Source organism: Heptranchias perlo, chromosome 17, assembly GCF_035084215.1.
Source record: "Heptranchias perlo isolate sHepPer1 chromosome 17, sHepPer1.hap1, whole genome shotgun sequence".
Lineage (NCBI taxonomy): Eukaryota > Metazoa > Chordata > Chondrichthyes > Hexanchiformes > Hexanchidae > Heptranchias > Heptranchias perlo.
The window spans coordinates 43,411,810-43,436,646 of NC_090341.1; the positions used below are offsets into that span (position 1 = coordinate 43,411,810).

A 24,837-nucleotide genomic window follows, 5' to 3' on the forward strand; every position below is an offset into this window, starting at 1 on the left:
TCCAGGGCCACAATAACTGGTCTCAAATCACTGAGGACAGAAGGTTAAGTCAGCTAGTGTTCCTGTTCCTAATTGCTATCCAACTCCTTTAGTGAAAATTCACACATATGGAAAGGAGTTGGCTCAGCTGTGATGGATTTCTTTCCCCCCCCCCACCAAATCTCACCGAAAGAGAAACAAATCATTTATATAGCGCCTTTCACAACCTCAGGGATGTCCTAAAAGTGCTTTACAGCCAATAAAGCACTTTTGAAGTATAGTCACTATTGTAATGTAGAAAGTGTGCCTACCAATTTGCACTCAGCAAGGTCCCACAAAACAATATGATAATTACCAGATACTTTTTTTTTTAAAGTGTTAGAGGGAAAAATATTGTCCAGGGCACTGGGGAGATCTCTGCTGCTGTTCTTTGAATAGGGACTGCTGTAGCATAAGTCAGCATCTTAAGAGGATGAGATATAATTGGAAACTGCATAATCGCAGGTTATAACCACACTAAAACACATGTAGACACAAAGATTACCTTATATCTGCTTTTTAATCACCAATCCAAACTCTTTTCAATTAAACATTTCTAATTATACAAAACATTGAGAGAAAAGAAACAACACGGTATAAGAATATAAACTATTTCAAAATCGTGCATACAATTTATCTTCAATTATAGAATGCGATCTTGAAGGAGGCATGAATTATACATAAAGGTGAAGGACCATGTAAGCTAACATCATAGGGAAAACTGAAGTTGAAGCTTAGTACTGAAATCCAAGCAAAGATTTTCTTTGAAAAGGTTTATATTCAATGCATAGTGAGATAGATAGGCCATAATTGGAAGAATCAATGAGTAATCCTGAAGAGTTGTTCAGATAGTGGAAAAACAAGTTTGTAGTTTGTCAAGTACAATAGAACCTCAACACTATGAATCCAAGACAACATGAGAGATCTGATGAGAGCTATTAAGGATCTAAGAACAAAAATCAGGTTGAATATCCTTACTCCAAGGGAAGCAGGCACAAAACTGCCACATATAACTGCACAAGTGGTATTACAGAAAAATAGCAGGAATCGATACTTAATTCTTGAACCGTATGCTTCGAAAAAAGAGCCAGTTCTTGCAAGAGATGCGTGTTCATGCAAGTAATCGTTAGTCATGTGCTGACAACCTCTCTATCTAACCCCCCACCCAGTCTGTACAGGCAACATACAAATAATCAATTTTTCTTCTCATGGCTGATTACAGTACATAAGAGCATTACCACTTTGAGAAACTCAAGATTTTCAATTGGTGGGATAGTGACATTCATTGTTGTACTTTGGCAGTTGTCTTAACAAAATTATATGCATAATCCCATAAGTTCAAAATACGACTATTCTTCACAGATCAGACACTCAAAATGCTGCATCTCATTTTTGATACTCAGCTGTATCCATACACTCCATTACAATGCACTGTATGGGAAAGGGGCATACTACAGAACAGTATAGTTACCTAAATCATTCATATCTATACATAGCCAGTTCAGACAATTTTTTTTTTACAAAAAGTCAAAAAATGTAACCCACAAGAGATAAATTGCAAATGAACTCTCACTCACTGCGCACAGCCATTATGAAGTTAGCATCCATTTTGTGCAGCCACAGGCATCCAGTGAATTAATGGAGTCAGAAATTTCAGTGGAAATTATGCTAACTTTAGTAAGGGGATTAGTTTTTTTCATTTTCAGGGAAGGAAGCACTCCACCCTGACTCAAACCTAAAATTAGTCTTTCTAATTGGTATGGCCTGTCATTCCCATCAATCATTCACAGAAGCCAATGACTCAAATCACCACTCAATAAGAAATCTGCAGCTCAATTACTGCACTGTATTGGTTTTGTAATTTAATTAAAAAGGGATCCTCCTCCCATTTCAATATTTCAAGGGTTTAAAATAGAGATAGAGAGTGACTGATCTAGCTTAAACCAAATTTGGATAATGGTGCAATGTAAACACGGCTCTAGGTTACCATGGCTTCTCGTACAGCATGCATTGTCTCAACTTCACACTTGCACATCAGTGAAACACTTTCAACCTTTTATTTTCTTCTTTTAAGGTCACAAATTCCTCCAGCAATTCTTCGCTGACTGCTAAGTGCTTAAGTACAACTTCACCAATTGCTATCTGAAAGAAAAAGCAAACAATATTCCAAATTTTGACCAGCTGCTCAATGCTCCAGAGACCCCTCATTCACAAGAATGTGGTTTATCCATCATGACTGGTTGAATAAATTGTCCCTAGCTCATTCTGAACAAAAGGCATCCACAGGAATGACCAATTTTTAGCAGAGATAAATGGAAACTGGGGATTTTACATAAAATGTCAGTCCTCAGAGGTTATTACCAACTTTCACTGCAAACACACTTAACTCTCAGATTAGTTCTGAAAGTACTTTGTGCGGTTTTAGTTTCCTTTATAGGGTGATCCAGAAAGCAACTCTGCAACTCTTGCAACAGGATGCTGGTTGGACACATTTCTGGGAGGAAATGATCTGGACTCAGCGTTTACAGTACGTGGAAAATCAGGCATGTGTGTGGAATTCACAAGTAAAATTTTGTAATCCTGGGAGGTCCTCTAATGGAAATCACATCTGCAATGACCAAAGACATCTGAGGCTACTTACCATGACTGGGTACATGTATAAAAAGCAATGTGCCATGTTAAGACTAGTGAAATTGTTGTCCTGTTATGAGTCCAACAGGCATTTAAAAAAACTGTACAATGAGGATGGTCCCACTTGCTAAATCTTACTTAAACCATATTCAGGAGTTAGTTTTGAGATGAAACTTCAGGACCTACATGGCTAAAGGGACACCCACAACAAGTTTCTAGAAGTTAGGAATGTCACTAAGAGCTGCACTCAATAGCATACATGGGAACATATTGTTCCTGTTCAGCCATTCAATTAGACTATGGATGATCTGTACATTGCCTTTGTTCAATAGCCCTTGATATCTATCTCAGTCTTGAAAATTTTAATTGACCTGCATCCATAGCCTTTTGTGACAGCAAGTTATAGACTTCCACTATTGTTTGAGAGAAAGTGTGACTGATTTAACTCGAATGGCCTAGCTCTAATTTTATTATGTCACCCTTGTCTGCATTCTCCCACTAGAGAAAAGAGTTTCCCTGTATCGACTATCAAATCCCTTCATCATTTCAAGCACCTCAATTAGATCACCCCTCAACCATCTACTCAAGGGAATACAAGCCAAGTTTATGCAACTTGTCTTCATAATTTAATCCTTTAAGCCCTGGTATAATTCTGGTGAATCTACACCGTACCCCTTCCAATGGGAATATATCTTTCCTGAGGTGCAGTGCCTAAAACTGAACACAGTACTCCAGAAGGGATCTGACCAAGGATATGTGCAACTGAACTGAGCTGTTGCAGTCAAGCATGTCATTCTCATTATTAGGAGCAAATTTCAAAGTCAACCTCGTGGTTTACTAACCTGGTAAAACATTTTGCAAGACACTTTATAATGGAGTGAGCCCCTTTAAAAGACATATAACCCTTAATATCCAGTCATTAAGCAGCTGACAGGAACCACAGCACATCTTGTTCTATGGGAAAGATAATTTCACTTCTCTAGCAGAGTGGCAACCACTGCCAGTGACCGCTTGGGGCAATAAACAGACCAGCTTTGAACAGATGGCAAGATGCCTGCAACATTTCATAATTTGAAAGGTCATGTTGAAATTCATGGAATAATTCAGTCACAAAACCCAGGTCATTTGGTGATTATTTGACAAGAATTATTTCACTTATACAATGCATCATTTTCTCACACCTCTATGCAAAGTAACTCTGAGGTATCCCTTTTCTTGTGATGTGTTTAATCCATACAACCACCCTGAAAGGGGACAATTCCCTCAGCAGAGCCCCCCTCAGACTTGAACTTTCTCACCCATACTGTTGGTTAGAGCCAGTATCTATATGGAACTCTCCATTATACAATCCGAATTGGGATAATGGATTATAGACAACATTCCCAGTTTATGACTTCACATAAAGGGTGCAGAGTTTCCGATTTGGGCGCAATTGGGAAATTGTGCTGGTTAAGTTCAGTTCAAGTTTCTGCTAAAATGTATTTGCATAATCACAAAAACTCTTTCATGAACTAGTGCAATTGGGCAGCCTAAGAGAATGTAATTGTTTTTTTTTATTGCTTTGCAATAAAAAACTCATTGATGTATTTAAAAGTGGTAACCTGGTGCAGTTTTATTAATACAGTTGAAAATGGGTTTATCACAAAAAATAAGCATTTTTCATGAGTCTAATCCTCCACCGGTCACTGAAAATGACAAACTATACTGAACCATTAATAGTAAAATTGAAGTCAAGGGAATCAGGGGGAAAACTCTCCAGTGGCTAGAGTCATACCTAGCACAAAAGGAAGATGGTAGTGGTTGCTGGAGGCCAATCATCTCAGCCCCAGGACATCCCTCCAGGAGTTCCTCTGGGCAGTGTCCTAGGCCCAACCATCTCCAGCTGCTTCAACAATGACTTTCCCTCCATCATAAAGGTCAGAAATATGGATGATCGCTGATGATTGCACAGTGTGCAGTTCCATTCGCAACCCCTCAGATAATGAAGCAGTAGGTGCCCACATGCAGCAAGACCTGGGCAACATCTAGGCTTGGGCTGATAAGTGGTAAGTAACATTCACACCACACAAGTGCTGGATAATGACCACCTCCCCATGACATTCAACTGCATTACCATTGCGAAACCCCCCCATCAATATCCTAGGGGTCATCACAGACCAGCCACAGATACTGTGGCTATAAGAGCAGGTCAGAGGCTGGGTATTCTGTGGTGAGTGACTCACCTCCTGACTCCCCAAAGCCTTTCCACCATCTACAAGGCACAAATCAGGAGTGTGATGGAATACTCTCCACTTGCCTGGATGAGTGCAGCTCCAACACTCAAGAAGCTCAACACCATCCAAGACAAAGCAGCCTGCTTGATTCGCACCCCATCCACCACCCTAAACATTCACTCCCTTCACCACCAGCAGACTGTGGCTGCAGTGTGTACCATCTACAAGATGCACTGCAACAACACGCCAAGGCTTCTTCGACAGCACCTGCAAACCTGCAACCTCTACCACCTAGAAGGACAAGGGCAGCAAGCACATGGGAACACCACCACCTGCACGTTCTCCTCCAAGTCACATACCATCCCAACTAGGAAATATATCGCCGTTTCTTCATAGTCACTGGGTCAAAATCCTGGAACTCCCTAACAGCACTGTGGGAGAACCTTCACCACACAGACTGCAGCAGTTCAAGAAAACGGCTCACCAGCATCTTCTCAAGGGAGATTAGGGATGGGCAATAAATACTGGCCCTGCCAGCGACTCCCACATCCCAAGAATTAAAAAAGTTTCACTGGTATACACTAGTCAGTTTCTTCGTAAATTAAATATTTTTTTGATATGCAAATACTTTTAAAACATGCCTACTAGTGCCTGTGTGCCCAAGAAAGGGAGTGCAATTTGAAGACCCTTCGCTAACTAGCACAAATCGGCAAAACTCACTGCCTACCTGGGTGCGGGGCCAGTTGTGGCTGGGGCCTGATCCGGGCGGATTGAATCTTAAAACCAGCACAAAAGATCATGGAAAACACGAACTTAAGTAATTTTGGGTGTAACTCATTACATTTAAAATTCCCCAAACTTTTGCGCTAGCTCAGCCAATTCCACCTGGATTGTAGTTTACCCCAAGTTATACATAAGTGCTCCAGACTGGTTCTAGCTTGAACCCGGAAAAATATGATCCTTTGCATGTTGTTTAGTTGAGATATTCTCAATGTACAGTACAGTTTGCATGTGTAACCATGTTCAACCTTTGCTGCACAAAAGGTTCACTGAATTGGATCCCCTTACCCTATCAGGCAAACTCAATGTTCACAGAGCACAGAGTGTGTTTGGGTATCTGACTCCTAAATATTTCAGTAGTTTTGTTGTTGTATTAACCAAATGAAAGCAGAATTCAAACACAGTAACAACATCCAAAATGAGTAAGAATTAGGGACGTACCTGCTGAATTTGAAATTCACGGATCATGGCCAGCTGCAGTCCAACAACTTCTTTGTGGTGTGCATCACTGATGCAGAATAAATTACAAGTAAGAAATAACCACAGCAACACAAACTAGATGCAAAGGTGCAGGTCAAAATTTGACAGAAATAAGGCAAAGTGCAAACCATAAAACACGGATGAAAATTCTTAAATGTTGATTTAGTTTTTTTTTTAAATATATAGGAGAAGCAAATTCCCGACCAAGGTACTGACAGAGGACACGTATCAAACACTAGGGCCTCACCTAAACACGAGAGCCAAATGGAGCAAACCACTGACGAGCACTGCAGATGCGAGGTATAAATGGCCAAAAAGTTAATTTTCCAAAACATTTTTTAATTCTGTGTGGCGATTTCTAAATCTGTATTCATTCATGTTATGCGATTTTCAGCAAGATATACTGATTCATTGAATTAGAGGCTGCGTCAAGGCTCAACAGGACATGCTGTGCGTTCAGTTACTGGCTGATGAATGAAAAATGAGGTTGCATACAAAGCTTCATGGAACAACTTATAAACTCATTCTATCCCCATGTAATATCTATTCATTTTTCATTCTCAGGGGTTAGACTGGCATGATCATCAGCTGATAATTACTGCAAATTCAGTTACCTCACATTATAATGCTTGCATTTATATGGAGCAATACTCAGCAGGTCATGCCACACCAAACAAATTCCCATAGCCTCTTATCCCACACTAGCAATGGATACTGGCACCAGCCTGTCCGAACTGTAAGGGACTCTTTCATAAAGAGCAAGATTCTAGATCACAAGGAATTCTCGTGAAAATGGTCTCTAGTTGTTATAGAACATTGAAGTCAATCATCTCTTTCTAGATGCTGATTTATTTATGCATTTCTTGTATATAATTTGTTTTCCAGCTTTTTCTTTCAATCTCCAGTTACTTCAGTAATGCCTCAAAACACAAACAAACCTCATTATTATTTCCCACTTCAGATGGAATAAAAAAGTCACAACATCATCTGATTGCATTCAATGCTACAGAAAGTTAGAACATTTTTATTTAAGAGTTTAGTTGAGATTAGAAGCATTTTGGTCTTCCCCACTGTGCATTATAGTCATAGTTCAGCCCCACCCCATCTGATGTCAGAGGCCAGTCATGGCACATGGAAGTGCTGCCCACCCCAGGCAAATTTGCAGCCAGCAGTCTTCTGGTTGGAAAACTGGAGTTTCCAGGTCCCAGCCAAATTTCCATGCTGTTCGGGCCTCTGCAACCATCTCATCGAAGATTTTCAGGCCTGTTGTCTGAGTTTTTGTAGCTAAATGGAAAACACACCATTTTGGATCTCCTGCTCTCAGTTGTTCCAGCGATTCACATTAGAGTCCTCACCCATCTATCATTTTGGAAGAACCTGGGGCTGATCTGGAGCCACCATGATCCTTAGGTGGGTGGGTGCGTTGGGGTGGGGGCGGCGGAGGAGGGAGAAAAAAAAAAGGGAAGTTTTCTCAGGAGAGAATTTTCCAGGGTCACATTTGTTACATGGATATTGTTCCTGAACTACTACTATCATTGCTGTTTGTACTTTGTTTGATGAATTCTTCTGCAATATATTTTCGTGTGTAGAACAGTTAAACTGTGTGCTCAGTGCTTCCATCAGACAAACCCAGTTAAAAACCACAGTAAAACTCCCTCTGGTCTCCAGTTTAAATGCAGTGAGGACTGGGTGCTACAGTGGATCAACACACAGGATTTTCACCTTCTGGGATCTAGGTTTCAGACTGCTAAAGCTTGTACAGCCAGTAGAGAAGAGACCTGTACTGCAGCAGTCCAAGCTGGAGTTCAAACCAGAAGCAAAAGTCCTTTATTGTTAAGTCACTGCATAATCTAGTCCCCACTAGTTTCTTGTACCAACTTTTGAGCAACCTCAATTTTATTAAAAATCCTAAAATTAACACACCTGAACTCCTCCAAGGCATCTTTCAATATGTTTTGCAGTAACTGGGTCTTAACCAAGGAAGCCGCTTTATCTTCTGCTCCGTCTTCATCTGACTGGACAGAAGGAAAACTCACGGTATCTGCCAATGTCTTGGGATGATGTTTTTGTTCTGTAGCAAAAGCACAATTACACAAATAGGATACATGATTAAGGCTGATTTGTCCTGGGTTACTGGTGGCTATTTGGGAACACCAATCACATTGTCTGCTGTCTTAACGTGCATTCATAGCATCAAGCCTTTCAAAAAGGGGCCACACGTCCATAGTACAAGAAATTGTGATTGGCTCAAAATAACCAACTGACTAAATATGACCCAATCAAAAACTGTTCCATTCTACTAGGCTACCAAGCATTAAAATAGCTCAATTATTTTTTTCAATTCCCAAAGCTACCATTCATAAACCAGAACACGCAACGAGCACTAACCACGTTGCTCAAAAACTTTGCTCTGACTGAGCCAGATCTAAAAAAAGTTCAAAGAAATCACTAAAGTTAATGGTAAAACTCAATTTTGTCTTAAGGGATGCCTGTAGTTTTAAAAAAACTTTGGGGCAGACCTGCGTGCAGCAAATTCTTGGGCCCAAGGCTCAAATTTTACTAGGTTCCCAGGTCTTGCACTGGGCTCTCCCACCATTTCCTGGGCTTTCTGGTAGACCTATTGACAACCCATGACAGTTACAAGACTGCCATTTTAAAATCTGGCAATATCTAGCGTCTCGCGCGCCACTGCTCCCAATAAATAAGTTGAGTTTGTGCCACTGGATTTTATGGCAGTGGCTAGCTCACTAATATAGGTTCTACTTAGGCGGTGTGTTTGGGGGGGCTTTTGGGACATTGTATTAACAGTGATGGAGATTCTTTGGAACTGTGTCTATGACTATTCTACATAAAGTATAGGGAAGCTAACTACTTATAGCAAAATCACAAACCAGTATAACAGACAGTGGAAATCTGCCCTCTTTTGTTTTGACCCTCAACCACAAAGGTGAACTTAACTAAGACTCCTGATTTTCTTTATTTGAACTCTTGCTGCCTCCTGACCTCACTGCTCCCAGCTCCACACATCTCCTGGATACCCCACCCCAGATTTGAAAAACAGTATAATTCAAGCCCCTACAAGTTTGGTAGAAATTTAACATTTCCCATCAGATATAGATTACATATTGCACCAAAAACGGAGAAATTTAACATGAATAAAAGGCCCATTTCATCACAAGGCAGTAAAAAAAATTCTATATTAAAAGTCATGCACTAAAGCAATATAGATGAAACTGTGATGTTAGTAATCATCTTTCTAGCAAGAAAACGTGAGTACCATGATTTTAAGTCAAAATATTCCAAAACTGAAAAACAGCCACACTACAGCAGATGCCTGGTGATGTTTCTCACAGGTTGTCTAAGGATCAGTACAGGGTGTCGCTCTCAAGTGATTACAAGAGCACCTGCATCCGAGTGGCTTGCCAAATATATCATCTTCATTTGCTCTGCATTCCTGCTTGGCTTTCCCTCAATCAAACACTACTCCTCTAGTACCAATCTGTTCAACTATTGCTTAGTTTTCATAAACACTTCCCTCAATACTATTAACATCCCAAATGTTTAAAAATGATCTGATCAGTACACCTCTGCAGCCAACACCTGTTTTGTACTGGCAGTTTCTCTTTAGTATTCTAATCGCCACACATGTTCCTTCACAGCTTGAGCTTAGGAATGAGTACTTGAAAAATTGGTGTTTCAACACAATGATGAATGATCCAATTCATTAACATTGGTGGATCACAAAAGCCAGGAAAGTATTGTGACCATGCATGTACATGCCACAGAGGAACAAAAAAGCAAGTGAAGCATACTGAGCTCTTAAGGTATACACACAAAAGAACTTGCATTTATATAGCACCATTCACGACCTCAGGACATCCCAAAGTGCTTTACAGCCAGTGAAGTACTTTTGAAGTGTAGTAACTGTTGTAATGTAGGAAACATAGCTGCCAATTTGTGCCCAGCAAGCTCCAGTGAGCAGCAATGTGGTAATGACCAGATAATCTGTTTTAGTCATGTTGATTGAGCAATAAATATTAGCCAGGATAACTCCCCTGTTCACCTTCAAAATAGTGCCATGGGATCATATGCCTCCACCTGAGGGCAGACATAGCCTCGGTTTAAAGCATCATCTGAAAGACAGCACCTCTGACAATGCAGTGCTCCCTCAGTATAGCACTGGAGTGTCAGCCTAGATGTTTGTGCTCAAGTCTCATGTCTACAAAAAAAAAAGGCATAGCTCCATAAAATGAGCGAAAAAAGCACGCCTGGAAGAGGAGAAACTAGTACAGGGCAAGGTTGTTGGAAGTTTTAAAAAGGGATAAGTTATGTTTTCTTTTCCACAATTGTTTAAAGTTAAATTGTGCATTTTATTTAAGGGTAGCAGTGGACCAAAGATTTCTGCTTACAGCATGTGGAATTTTTCTTTCCTGCCTCCCCCCAGACTTTGATCTGTTCCATTTTTTGAGAATGGGAACCTTTTTTAAAAAAAAAATTGAAATATACCACATGATGTTAGGTATTTTGACTGGTTGCTTTTTAGTAACTGTGAAATTTGTGCTATGGGCATGCATTGGACTTTACAGATTTGTATATCTGCTGAACACAACAACATTTAGTTATGTAGATACATGATCAGCATGTTATACTTGCTATTATTTTCTCCTCTGTTTGCCAATTTTACCCAAAAAAAATCCATGCAGCAGATACAAGGAGCAATCCTATCTCAGATCATAAGAATAAATATATTTTCATAGGAATGTATTTGCAGCTATGCTGGGTACTTTAACAACTTAAAAATAACTTGTGACTGCTTGCTCAAAAAGATTCATATTGTCTTTGCAAAGGACAGACGACACAGATTGTCTACATCTGACATTGATGAGCAAGTGGAGGATGGAGCTCAGACTGCCTTTAGTTTTAATCTTAGTCATTAAATAGTTGGCCGGACACCTCAAGCTTGGGATGTATGCTAATATATGCAAGGTTGTCACTGCACATGGTATCCCAAGTGGCTGAAAACTAAGCTAGTTTTTCAAAAGCTAACTGGAGGTACAGGGTGTTGAAATTAGCTTCACCATTTAAAGCCGAGACAGGGTGTTTCTGCCAATCAATGTGGTACATGAGCCATTTCCTGCCAGTGTGCCTTTGTTATAATTTGGATTGACAGTTCAATAGACAGAAGGTGCCTGAATGTGGGCACAAAGACGAGCAGCTCATTAGTTCATAGCACGTGCAGATTGCTGCAATGTACAAGATACAGCAAGAGAACAGTTATGTAAAAAAGCACCTCAAAAGATCATTGTTATTTGGGTTCAATAATTTAATAGTTTTAGTTTTAAAAGTAATGGTGAGAATTTAAACTTTTTTTTGAACCTCACCACCTCTCTCGATCCCTCCACTGCCTTTGATTTATCATACTGCTTGTCAGACATCCAGTAGTGGACGAGCAGAAATTTCCTTCAATTAAATAATCAGGAAGACTGAAGTCACCGTCTTCAGTCCCCACCAAAAACTCCATTCCCTAGCCACTGACTCCATCCTTCTCCTTGGCCACTGTGAGGCTGAACCAGACCGGTCACAACCATGACATCCTATTTGACCCTGAGATATCCGCTCCATCTCCAAGACCACCTACTTCCACCTCTAACATCATCTGTCTCTGCCTCAGCTCATCTGCTGCTGAAACCCTCATCCATGCCTTTGTTACCTCTAAACTTGACTATTCCAATGATCTCATCGCCGGCCTCCCATCTTCCACCCTCCATAAACTTGAGCTCATCCAAAACTCTGCTGCCCGTATACTAACTCGTACCAAGTCCCGTTCACCCATCACCTATGCTCGCTCACCTACTTTGGCTCCTAGTCCAGCAATGCCTCTTAAAATTCTCATCCTTGTTTTCAAATCCGCTACACGGCTTCGCCCCTCCCTATCTCTAACCTCTTCCAGCCCTACAACCCTCCAAGATCTCTGCGCTCCTCCAATTCTGACCTCTTGTGCATCCCCAATTTTCATCACTCCACCATTGGTGACTGTGCCTTCAGCTACCTAGGCCTTAAGCTCTGGAATTCCCTCCCTAAACCTATCCACCTCTCCAACTTTCTCCCCTCCTTCGAGACACTCCTTAAAACCTACCATTTTTGGTCACCTGTCCTAATATCTCCTTATGTGGCTTGGTGACAAATTTTGTTTGATAACGCTCCTTGGGACATTTTACTATGTTAAAGGTGCTATATAAATGCAAGTTGCGTCTACTGATTTATCATTGCTTCTGTACAATTTTGTTTGGCCTGATGTATTCGCCTGTCCACATGGCATTTTATTGCAGTTCAGAGAGATCTGGAGCACACAGCAGGTAGGTCACACCCCTTTTGATGCATACCCCAAGTAGAAAGATTCATTGATCACGTTTTGTCATACTATCCCATTTCACATACAAGGGAAAATTCCAGTTCATAGCTTCTATAGGCATACCTGCTCTTCCTATCTTTTGCATTCAGCATAAGTATTTGGAAGAATCCTGAATATTAACAAGTGTAAAACAGTGAATGATACCACATTCACATCTACTTTTTCACTAGATCAAGCAAACTGAAGAAAACATACAACAGTTTTCTTGAAATGTAAATGGTGTTGCCTTCCATTCACTAAGTAGATAGCCCAGTGACTGATGTAATTTTTCACCCCAATTACATTGTTAGAACATAATTACAAGAATCTATCTTTAAACACTATGTACATTGATTATTATGCTCCAGCATCAGTGTGGTCAGTGTTAAATGAGTTGGAAATACAAGTATAACTTACCAATTGTTTCCTGTTTTGAATTACAGTTGTGTAGTTTCTGCAATTGGTCACATTTCTCTGCTGTTAAACAGGTATCCTCATTGAGCTGAGAGAGAGATTTTATAAATTAGTTACAAAGGACTGAAAAATGCCTCTTCATTCCCCCAAGACATAATCAAGCAAGGCTCCAGTGAGATTTCCATTAGTTGGTGAATCATTAACAAGGAGGTATACATTTAGGAATAGTACTAAAAGCATAAATGGAGGTTAGAAGGTTTTTATTTTCATGCCAAGGTTTATTAGAACTTTGAATGCATTGCTGCAAGTAGCCGTTGTAGCAAAGTCAGTTATAACATAAGAAATAAGAGCAGGAGTAGGCCATATGGGCCCTTGAGCCTGCTCAGCCATTCAATAAGATCATGGCTGATCTTCTACCTCAACCCCACTTTCCTGGCATTCCCCATATCCCTTGATTCCCTTAGTCCAATAATCTCTCTCAGCCTGGAATATACTCAATGACTGAGCATCCACAGCCCTCTGGGGTAGAGAATTGCAAATATTCGCAAACCTGAGTGAAGAAATGCCTCCTCATCTCAGTCCTAAATGGCCAACCCCTTCTCAGAGACTGACACTATGCCCCTTAATTCTAGATTCTCCAGCCAGGGGAACAGTCTCAGCATCTACTCTGTCAAACCCTCTCAGCATCTTATGTTTCAATGCGATCACCTCTCATTCTTCTAAACTCGAGAATATAGGCCCATTCTACTCAATCTCCTTGTTGGAGAACACTCTCATCCCAGGAATCAATCAAGTGAACCTTTGTTGCACCGCCTCCAAGGCGAGTATATCCTTCCTTAGGTAAGGAGACCAAAATCGTACACAGTACTCCAGGTGAGGTCTTACCAAAGACCTGTACAATGTAGTAAGACTTCCTTACTCTTGTATTGCAACCCCATTGCAATAAAGGTCAACATACCATTTGCCTGCCTAATTGCTTGCTGTACCCTGCATGTTAACTTTTTGTTTCGTGTAGAAGGACACTCAAATCCCTCAACACCAAGATTTCTAGGTTCACTTGATTGATTCCTGCGATGATAGGGCTGTCCTATGAGGAAAGATTGAGCAGAATGGATCTATACTCTGGAGTTTAGGAGAGGTGATCTCTTTGAAAGATAAGATTCTGAGGGGGCTTGACAGGGTAGATGCTGAGAGGTTGTTTCCCATGGCTGGAGAGTCTAGAACGAAGGGGCATAGTTGCAGGATAAGGGGTCAGCCATTTAAGACTGAGATGAGGAGAGATTTCTTCACTCAGGGTTGTGAATCTTTGGAATTCTCTACCCTAGAGGGCTGTGGATGCTGAGTCGTTGAGTATATTCAAGGCAGAGATAGGTTTTTGGACTCTAGGGGAATCTGAGTATATGGGGATTAGGCAGGAGAGTGGGGTTGAGGTCGAAGATCAGCCACCAACAGAGCAGGCTGGGGGGGGGGGGGCATATGGCCTACCCCTGCTCTTAAGATTTAATAGTTTACCACCATAAAAAATATTCTGTTTTTCTATCCATCCAACCAAAGTGGATAGCCTCACATTTCCCAACATTATACACCATCTGCCAACTTCTTGCCCACTCATTAAACCTGTCTATATCCCTTTGCAGACTGTCCTCCTCACAGCTTACTTTCCCACCTAGCTTTGTAATGTATCCAAGTTTGCTGATACACTCAGTCCCTTCATCTAAGTTATTAATATAGATTGTAAAAAGCTGAGGCCCAAGCTCTGATCTTTGCAGCACCCAACTAGTTCGTCTGCCAACCTGAAAATGACCTGTTTATTCCTTCTGTTTTCTGTCAATTAACCAAGCCTCTGTCCATCCTAATATTACACCCAACCCAGGAGCCCTCATCGTGTGTAACAACCTTTCATGTGGCACCTTATCGAATGCCTTTTGAAAATCCAAATCTACCCTGCTAGTTACGTTCTCAAAACTCCAGTAGATGTCAAACTCTATTTCCCTTTCATAAACAGTGTTGACTCTACCTAAATCATATGATTTTCTAATTGCCCTGTTACCACGTCCTTAATAATGGATTCTAGCATTTTCCTGACTATTGATGTCAGGCTAACTGGCCTGTAGTTCCTTTCTTGAATAGCAGGATTATATTTGCTACCTTCCAATCCACTGGGACAGTTCTAGGATCTTGGGAATTTTGGAAGATCACAACCAATGCATCCAATATTTCTGCAGCCACCTCTTTTAGAATCCTAGGATGTAGGCCATCAGGTCCAGCGGATTTGTTGACATTTAGTCCCATTAATTTCTCCTGTACTTCTCCACTGATATTAATTACTTTAAGTTCCTCACTCATCAAACCCTTTGTTCCCCACTATTTCTAGTATTTTTTTGTATCCTCCACTTCGAAGACAGATACAAAATATTTGATTAATATCCCTTCCATTTCCTTATTGCCTATTATAATTTCTCCGGTCACAGCCTAAGGAACCAACATTTACTTTTGTTACTCTTACTTTTTAAATACTTGTAGACGCTCTTACAATTTTTTTATTGCTAGTTTACTCATTCTACTTTCTCCATCAATTTTTTTGGTCATCCGTTGCTGGTTTGTAATACTCTCCCAATCCTCAGACTTACTAGTCTTCGCAAGATTATAAACCTCAAATATTATCCTTAACTTCTTTAGTTAGCCACGGATAAATCACTTTTCCCGTAGAGTTTTTATTTCTCGATGGAATGTATATTTGTTGTGAATTACGAAATATTTCTTTAAATGTTTGCCATTACTTATCTACCATCATATCTTTTAATCTAATTTCCCAATCTACCTTAATCAACTCTGCCCTCATACTTATGTAATTGGTTTTAAGTTTAAGACTCTAGTTTCAGAATTTACTACATTACACTCAAACTCAATGTGAAATTCTATCACATTATGATCACTCTTCCCCAGAGGATCCCTTACTATGAGATTACTAATTAACCCTGTCTCATTAAACCGATCTAAAGTAACCTGTTCCATAATTGGTTCCATGATATGTATTTTTTTTTATATTCGTTCATGGGATGTGGGTGTCGCTGGCGAGGCCGGCATTTATTGCCCATCCCTAATTGCCCTCGAGAAGGTGGTGGTGAGCCACCTTCTTGAACCACTGCAGTGTGGTGAAGGTTCTCCCAGTGCTGTTAGGAAGGGAGTTCCAGGATTTTGAACCAGCGACGATGAAGGAACGGCGATATATTTCCAAGTCGGGGTGGTGTGTGACTTGGAGGGGAACGTGCAGGTGGTGTTCTCAAGTGCCTGCTGCTCTTGTCCTTCTAGGTGGTAGAGGTCACGGGTTTGGGAGGTGCTGTCGAAGAAACCTTGGCGAGTTGTTGCAGTGCATCCTGTGGATGGTACACACTGCAGCCAGTATGCCGGTGGTGAAGGGAGTGAATGTTTAGGGTGGTAGAAGGGCTGCCAATCAAGCGGGCTGCTTTGTCCTGGATGGTGTCGAGCTTCTTGAGTGTTGTTGGAGCTGCATTCATCCACACAAGTGGAGAGTATTCCATCACACTCCTGACTTGTGCCTTGTAGATGGTGGAAAGGCTTTGGGGAGTCAGGAGGTGAGTCACTTGCTGCAGAATACCCAGACTCTGACCTGTTCTTGTAGCCACAGTATTTATATGGCTGGTCCAGTTAAGTTTCTGGTCAATGGTGACCCCCAGGATGTCGATGGTGGGGGATTCAGCGATGGTAATGCCGTTGAATGTCAAGGGGAGGTGGTTAGATTCTCTTGTTGGAGATGGTCATTGCCTGGCGCGAATGTTACTTGCCACTTATCAACCCAAGCCTGGATGTTGTCCAGGTCTTGCTGCAGGCAGGCTTGGACTGCTTCATTATTTGAGGGGCTGCAAATGGAACTGAACACTGCAATCATCAGCGAACATCCCCATTTCTGACCTTACGATGGAGGGAAGGTCATTGATGAAGCAACTGAAGATAGTTGGGCCGAGGACACTGCCCAGAGGAACACCTGCAGCAATGTCCTGGAGCTGAGATGATTGGCCTTCAACAACCACTGCCATCTTCCTTTGTGCTAGCTATGACTCCAGCCACTGGAGAGTTTTCCCTGATTCCCATTGACTTCAATTTTACTAGGGCTCCTTGGTGCCACACTCAGTCAAATGCTGCCTTGATGTCAAGGGCAGTCACTCTCACCTCTGGAATTCAGCTCTTTTGTCCATGTTTCGACCAAGGCTGTAATGTGATCTGGAGCAGAGTGGTCCTGGCGGAACCCAAACTGAGCATCGGTGAGCAGGTTATTGGTGAGTAAGTGCCGCTTGTTAGCACTGTCAACGACACCTTCCATCAATTTGTTGATGATTGAGAGTAGACTGATGGGGCGGTAATTGGCCAGATTGGATTTGTCCTACTTTTTGTGGACAGGACATACCTGGGCAATTTTCCACATTGTCAGGTAGATGCCAGTGTTGTCGCTGTACTGGAACAGCTTGGCTAGATGCGGTTAGTTCTGGAGCACAAGTCTTCAGCACTACAGCCAGGATTTTGTTGGGGCCCATAGCCTTTGCTGTATCCAGTGCACTCAGCCATTTCTTGATATCACGTGGAGTGAATTGAATTGGCTGAAAACTGGCTTCTGTGATGGTGGGGATATTAGGAGGAGGCAGAGATGGATCATCCACTCAGCACTTCTGGCTGAAGATGGTTGCAAACGCTTCAGCCTTGTCTTTTGCACTCACGTACTGGACTCAGCCATCATGGAGGATGGGGATGTTTGCAGAGCCTCCTCCTCCCGTTAGTTGTTTAATTGTCCACCACCATTCACGACTGGAAGTGGCAGGACTGCAGAGCTTTGATCTGATCCATTGGTTGTGGAATCGCTTAGCTCTGTCTATTGCACGTTGCTTCCGCTGTTTAGCGTGCATGTAGTCCTGAGATTGTAGCTTCACCAGGTTGGCACCTCATTTTTAGGTATGCCTGATGCTGCTCCTGGCATGCTTTTCTACACTCCTCACTGAGCCAGGGTTGATCCCCTGGCTTGTTGGTAATGGTAGAGTGAGGAATATGCCAGGCTATGAGGTTACAGATTGTGCTGGAATACAATTCTGCTGCTGCTGATGGCCCACATCGCCTCATGGACGCCCAGTTTTGAGCTGCTCGATCTGTTCTGAATCTATCCCATTTAGCACGGTGGTAGTGCCAACAACACATTGGATGGTGTCCTCAGTGTTGAAGACGGGACTTTGTCTCCATGAGGGCTGTGCTGTGGTCACTCCTACCAATACTGTCATGGACAGATGCATTTGCGACAGGTAGATTGGCAAGGACAAGGTCAAGTAAGTTTTTCCCCTCGTGTTGGTTCGCTCACCACCTGCCGCAGACCCAGTCTGGCAGCTATGTCCTTCAGGACTCGGCCAGCTCAGTCAGTAGTGGTGCTACCGAGCCACTCTTGGTGATGGACATTGAAGTCCCCCACCCAGAGTACATTCTGTGCCCTTGCTACCCTCAGTGCTTCCTCCAAGTGGTGCTCAACATGGAGGAGGACTGATTCATCAGCTGAGGGAGAGCGGTAGGTAGTAATCAGCAGGAGGTTTCCTTGCCCATGTTTGACCTGATGCCATGAGATTTCATGGGGTCCAGAGTTAATGTTGAGGACTCCCAGGGCCACTCCCTCCTAACTATATACCACTGTACCGCCACCTCTGGTGGGTCTGTCCTGCTAGTGGGACAGGACATACCCAGGGATGGTGATTGAAGAGTCTGGGATGTTGGCCGAAAGGTATGATTCTGTGAGTATGGCAAGGTCAGGCTGTTACTCGACTAGTCTATGGGACAGCTCTCCCAATTTTGGCACAAGTCCCCAGATGTTAGTGAGGAGAACTTTGCAGGGTCGACTGGGCTTGATTTGCCTTTATCGTGTCCGGTGCCTAGTGGTCCGTCCGGTTTTATTCTTCTTCTGACTTTTTTTAAGCGAGATTTTACAACTGAGTTGCTTGCTAGGCCATTTCAGAGGGCAATTAAGAGTCAACCACATTGCTGTGGGTCTGGAGTCACATATAGGCCAGACCGGGTAAGGATGGCAGGTTTCCTTCCCAAAAGGGCATTAGTGAACCAGATGGGTTTTTATGACAATCCGGTAGTTTTATGGCCACCATTACTGATACTAGTATTTTAATTCCAGATTTTTATTTAATTAATTGAATTTTAATTAATTGAATTTAAATTCACCAGCTGCCGTGGCAGGATCATTGTTCTGGGAACCAGTCTCTAATACATTACATGACCTCGTCCTCCAGACTACTTTTGCCAATTTGATTTGTCCAGTCTATGAAAATTAAAGTCCCCCTTGGTTATTGCATTACTTTTGTTACAAGCTACTCTTATTTCTTGATTAATACTCTGTCCAACAGTATAATTACTATTAGGGGGGCCTATAAACTGATCTCCCATCAGTGTTTTCTGCCCCATGTTATTTATCTCCATCCATTCTGATTCTACTAATTATAGCATTTAAGAGGAAATTAAAGACTAAAAAGGAAAAATATTAAATGATACAGGAACATAGCAGGGATACATTTGATTAGAGTTGATAGAGATGACCAACATTCAAGCAGCTCAACACCATCCAGAACAAAGCAGCCCACTTGATTGGCACCCCATCCACCACCCTAAACATTCACTCCCCTTCACTGGCACACTGTGGCTGCAGTGTGTACCATCTACAGGGTGCACTGCAGCAACTAGTCAAGGCTTCTTCGACAGCACCTCCCAAACCAGTGACCTCTACCACCTAGCAGGACAAGGGCAGCAGGTACATGGGAACACTTGTACATTCCCCTCCAAGTCACACACCATACCAACTTGGAAATATATCGCCATTCCTTCATCGTCGCTGGGTCAAAATCCTGGAACTCCCTTCCTAACAGCACTGTGGGAGAACAGTCACCACACGGACTGCAGCGGTTCAAGGCGGCGGTTCATCACCACTTTCTCAAGGGAAATTCGGGATGGGCAATAAATGCTGGCCTTGCCAGCAACATCCACATCCCATGAACGAATAAAAAAAGAGCTAGCACTGGCAATTGTGGGCTGAATGGCCTCCTATGCTGAAATTTCTAATGGATTCATTAAGTCACCAACTCACAACTTGACGAGTGGCCGTTCTACACTTTTCAAAAAAAGTTTTGGGATGCGGGGACACTGGTAAGACTGCATTTATTGCCATCCATAATTACTTTGCAAAGGATGGTGGTGTGCCTTCCCCTTGAACTACTGCAGTTTTTGTGGTGATGATACTCCCACAATGGTGTCAGAGGGAATTCCAGGATATTGGCTCAATAGCAGTGAACAAAGTGATATATGTCCAAGTCAGGCTGGTGTGCGACTTGGAGGGGAAATGATAGTATTCCCATGACATTGCTGCTTTTGTCCTTCTTGGTGATAGAGGTCATAGGGAAGGAGATGCTGTTAGTTCATGACTTCCTCAGTTTATACTCACCATCTGTGTAAAGCTAAAAAAAACACTTCTCCAAATCCAACTTATCAATTCCTTTCATCAGGTGAAGAACCTGATTCATTTCTCCATTAATTTGTTTTCAATGAGAACAAATTCATCACCATTGACTTCTGTTCATAATTAAATGATCTGAAACGCAAAGCCTTCGGTGCCTTCTCTGAATCTTTTCCACTGCCTCTAAAAAGTATGGCAACCACAGCTGGACATATTACACCATGTGGAGTTCAGTCATGCTTAATAAAGTCCTCACATTCTGCTAATTTTACAATTCCCCTTAAAGCAGAAATACAAAATACCTGTTTAATGTTAGGAATTTTTTCACCTTATGACAAGTATAGAGATGGCTTAACATATCAGAACACCTTGTTTTCTTTTTAAAATTTTGATTTCCAACAAACTGAAAATCAAATTTGGAAGCACCTTCCAACTAGATGATTAAACAAAAAAAGTGGCCTAATTGTCAAAGACAGCAAGAATTAAATCAGTGGCATAAGGCCACATACCTAAAACAAATAGGCCAGTGGCAATGAACATTCCAGTGCACGTCATCATGGAATTGGGGGAGGGGTAGAGGCAGGGACACACACCACACCGTTATGTAGCTAGCATTTCCACTGACTTAATTTATGCAAAATGTTACCCTCCCTTAACTGAGATTCCTGCAGGTTGGCATGCTTATTCCCACCCATAGCCATGAATATCCATCGTACCATCTCTGGTGTTTTGGTTACAGGTCCCACAGCTAGCAATGCAAAATTAACTAGCTTCTTAACATTTTTGGTCTGAGGAGAGCAATTTGATGCAGAGTAGACAGGAGTCAAAGTAAATTCATCGGTGGCTGAAATATTAGTCTGGCTCGTATCTGAATAGAAAAATTAAGAAAAGGTGAAACAAAAGTATAATACCTTTACAGCAACCCAGCAGAAAAAAAATTCTAAAATTATTGCAAAGACCCAAAACAGTTTGATAATGTGTCTTTCATACTCCAGTCACCCATGGGAGCACCCAATCCTGTTACCTAAAATGTCCTGCACTATACTATATATGGGGTGGTTACACCATTTATCTGTGCACACTTTTTTAAAAATTAGATTTTCCCTAGACATCCTGTTCTGCAACCACATGGCAGGCCAGTACATTCATAAGAATTGCAAAAGGCTGGCAACCTGCAGCTTATGGTCAATAAAATCTTGTACTATTTTACCCAATTGTCCTGCTCACTGAAATAAAAAGACTGCTCAAGTGATATTTTCACATTATTGATGCCTTTACAGAGGTGATGGAGTTACCCAACTGAAAGGCAACTAAGTGGAACATAGCTGCAGAGTCTGCAGGTAGAACAGCAATCTCACTGAGTTCCTAAAAATTATGGACCAACTAAGATGGTGGACCGGCTAAGTGTGGGCTGATTGCAAGTGTGACCATAATTTCAGAGTTATCAGATTTTTTTCCCCCCATTAAATCTGCCTTGAGAGTCTCCTTCAGGTTTTCCAAGATCAGGGGGTATAAAAATAGGCTGGATAGTTCTTTGTTCACTTGGTAATTCATAGTAATGCTGCTCAATCTCAAGATTTCTGAATCCTTGCTGTCACCAGTGGCCATTCAATCTCGTGTGACTAGCAAAAGACTGAATTAAGCCTTCAGAGCGTATTGGATTCTTCTGAGCATTTGATTCAATTCTGGGTCTTACTCGTACGTGCCCACAGACCAATGCTTGCTAATTAGTGCAAGTAACTGTCAATTTTTTCCTCTCAAGGCTCTGGCCTGTTGCCTTCCCCCCCCCCCCCCCCAACCTTAAATTTGAGAAACAGACTCCGTAGCCTAGCAATTACTGTTGGTGACATTAGCAGATGAACACTTAACCTGTTCATGCAACAGTCCTCTGCCTGCTGTTTTAACACAATCGTTAACCTGTTCATTTTAATTGGGCTAACATTGAAGCTAAAAATAGCAATGTCATACAAACGTGAGGCATTTTTCCCCACTTAAAGCGGCAACAATAAACTCTCGGCTCACGAGGAAACTATTTAAAACACTGAAGCAACATTAGGCCAAAATATGATGATGCCTCTGATTCAGAGTGATGCATCCAGCTAAAGGCAAATATCACTAGATGTTGGGACTATTATAGTCAGGTAGGTCTTAACACACTTCAATGACCAATTCAGCTGGCACTGGCAAAAAGAAAAAAACTAGCAATGCAGGTCAACTCAATACTAGTAATTCACGACAACCATTGCTTACCTGATCTGATGGGTGAAAAGATTTCCCCAAAACTGTTTGTTGCAAGAAATACTACCTTTCTAAATTGTGCAAAAGGTTTGCTCGGAGTGACACTGCTAACCTGCAAAGAAGCTGAAAGAGAAATGCCAAAAAGGCTTTCATAACTTCTTCCGTCAATACATTACAATATGAAGATAAATGCAAAATGAAGGGGTCATGAAGGCAACCTGAAAACTATCCAGCTGGTCCCAGAAAAGGACTGGATTAAAACGCATTCTATTTATAGTTTGGATGCTTTGATGCTATGGAGGTGGAGGGGGAAATCTTTTCCCACTATTGACCAAAATAGGATGAAGTGGTCAAACATCAATATACATTAAGAATGTTTCACCTAGCCTACTTATGGTCTTCCTCATTCTTTGAATGTTCATTCTCAAACAAAAAAAACACCATCCCACATGGAATGATCTGGAAATAAGCTAGTTAAAAGTCACATCTTCTGATGTCCAGTGATCTTTTCAACACTCTGCTGTACAAAAAGGGGCCACGTGGGGCTGTGCCATTAGTTCCTTGTCTGGAGGCACCAACATTGAGAATCCGAGCAACACAGAGACCAAACGGCTTCAAGGTATACCAATTTATTTAAATAAAATGGTCAAGCTTTGTATGGAGGCTCAACAAAGAATAAGGAAGACTGCAACTACAGTAAGTAGCATACTGCCTCATTTGGTTTTTTTTGTAGAACAACCAGCAATTGAACTTATGATCTTCATTTCCAGGCCAGTTTGTGGAGTATAAAAGCATCAAACGGCTTAAGACAATGATTCTTAATTAAAATATGCACATTAGTTCAGGTCACTGCCTTGCAGTTGGATTCAAGGTAGCTTAAGGTCTTGCTCCTGCATGAATTGAATGCCCTATCCTCCTGGAGAACAAAAGACAATATACCATTTTACAGCAATCTTTAATGCACCAAAGAAGCCATTAGGAGGGCTTATCAAATATAATTGATAGAGAAATTTTGCTTTTTCCTTGTCCTCCCCCCTCACCCATCCCAGGATGAGCCAATCTTTGCTGCTGTTACACAGCTTATGGTTAGTATCTTCACAGAAACACTAGACCCAAACTTTAGTACACTTACATGGGTCACTGGGGCAGGTACAGACATCCTTGGCACTGGTATCAGTTGCCACAAATAAATTGGAGTCTCCTCCCCTCACATTACTCCAAGCAGTGGGCCAAGCAGCCTGTGGAGAGAAAAAGGTTTTAAGAAAACTTGTTGTGAATTAAATGTTTTCTGCAAAGCTTAGTACTTTGCTTTATCCAGTACATGGCTCATACAGCTTAAAACATTGCCGAAGAAAAACCCTTTAATACTGTAGACACAGTTGTGGAATGCTGTGCACTTTCGAAGCTCATTATAACAATCAGCAATAGCTAACATCTCAGCTGCCTGCCACTCAGGAAGGAAGGAGCAAACCTTTTGGATTTGGATTGACCAGTTAGTAAAAGTTAAATATCAATGTCAAACAAGATGTCTGAATTTGATCTTTAAAATAAAGATTTGTTCTTCAGACCAAAAAGCAGATTATTATCCATAAATTCTAAAAAAGTATTTGAAAGTATAGAACAGTCAGCAATTTTGACAAGTAAGTTGCCCAATCATGTTCTATCAAACTTGAAAAATTGATTTGCCACAGTCAAAAGACTAGACAAAATTTGCCAGACATACGAGTAGGAATTCAGAAAGTTACACTCTTTTGCAGGAGATGTTCTATAGAAAAAGATGTTCCCATCAATTGGATGATTACCTTAAACAAGTCACAATGGAACAAATACTGGGAGATCCGTAATGGACTAGATACCTTAAAAAGCTGAACACAAGATACGGTTATAACACTCCTTAATCATGAAATGTTTCCAGATTATAGTCTAAAGAATTTGCATTCATACAGCAGTCATAACCTCAGGACAACCCAACACGCTTTACAACCAGTGAAGTACTTTTCAAGTGTAGTCAATGTTGTAATGCAGGGAAATGTAGCAGCCAAATTTCACATAGTAAGGTCAAACAAACAGCAATTAAATGACCAGATCATCTGTTTTAGGTGCTGGTTGAGTGGTCTTATCTTAAAGGAGATGATCCTCAAATCAGGAGGTGCAATTGTGGACAGCTC

General features: G+C 41.5%; 1 protein-coding gene across 1 annotated transcript in view; it reads right to left on the reverse strand.

Moving 5' to 3' along the window:
- Nucleotides 1-607: 607 nt before the first annotated feature.
- LOC137333903 (protein NEDD1-like) overlaps nt 608-24,837 on the reverse strand; it is a 50,380-nt gene continuing 26,150 nt past the window's right edge. Inside the window, exons 6-12 of the mRNA XM_067998264.1 lie at nt 23,802-23,907; nt 22,682-22,792; nt 21,148-21,299; nt 12,931-13,015; nt 8,046-8,193; nt 6,084-6,150; nt 608-2,160 (exon numbers count right to left, since the gene is read on the reverse strand). Coding sequence (XP_067854365.1) covers nt 2,053-2,160; nt 6,084-6,150; nt 8,046-8,193; nt 12,931-13,015; nt 21,148-21,299; nt 22,682-22,792; nt 23,802-23,907 — 777 coding nt within the window. The 3' untranslated portion in view covers nt 608-2,052. The remainder of the gene's footprint in view (nt 2,161-6,083; nt 6,151-8,045; nt 8,194-12,930; nt 13,016-21,147; nt 21,300-22,681; nt 22,793-23,801; nt 23,908-24,837) is intronic.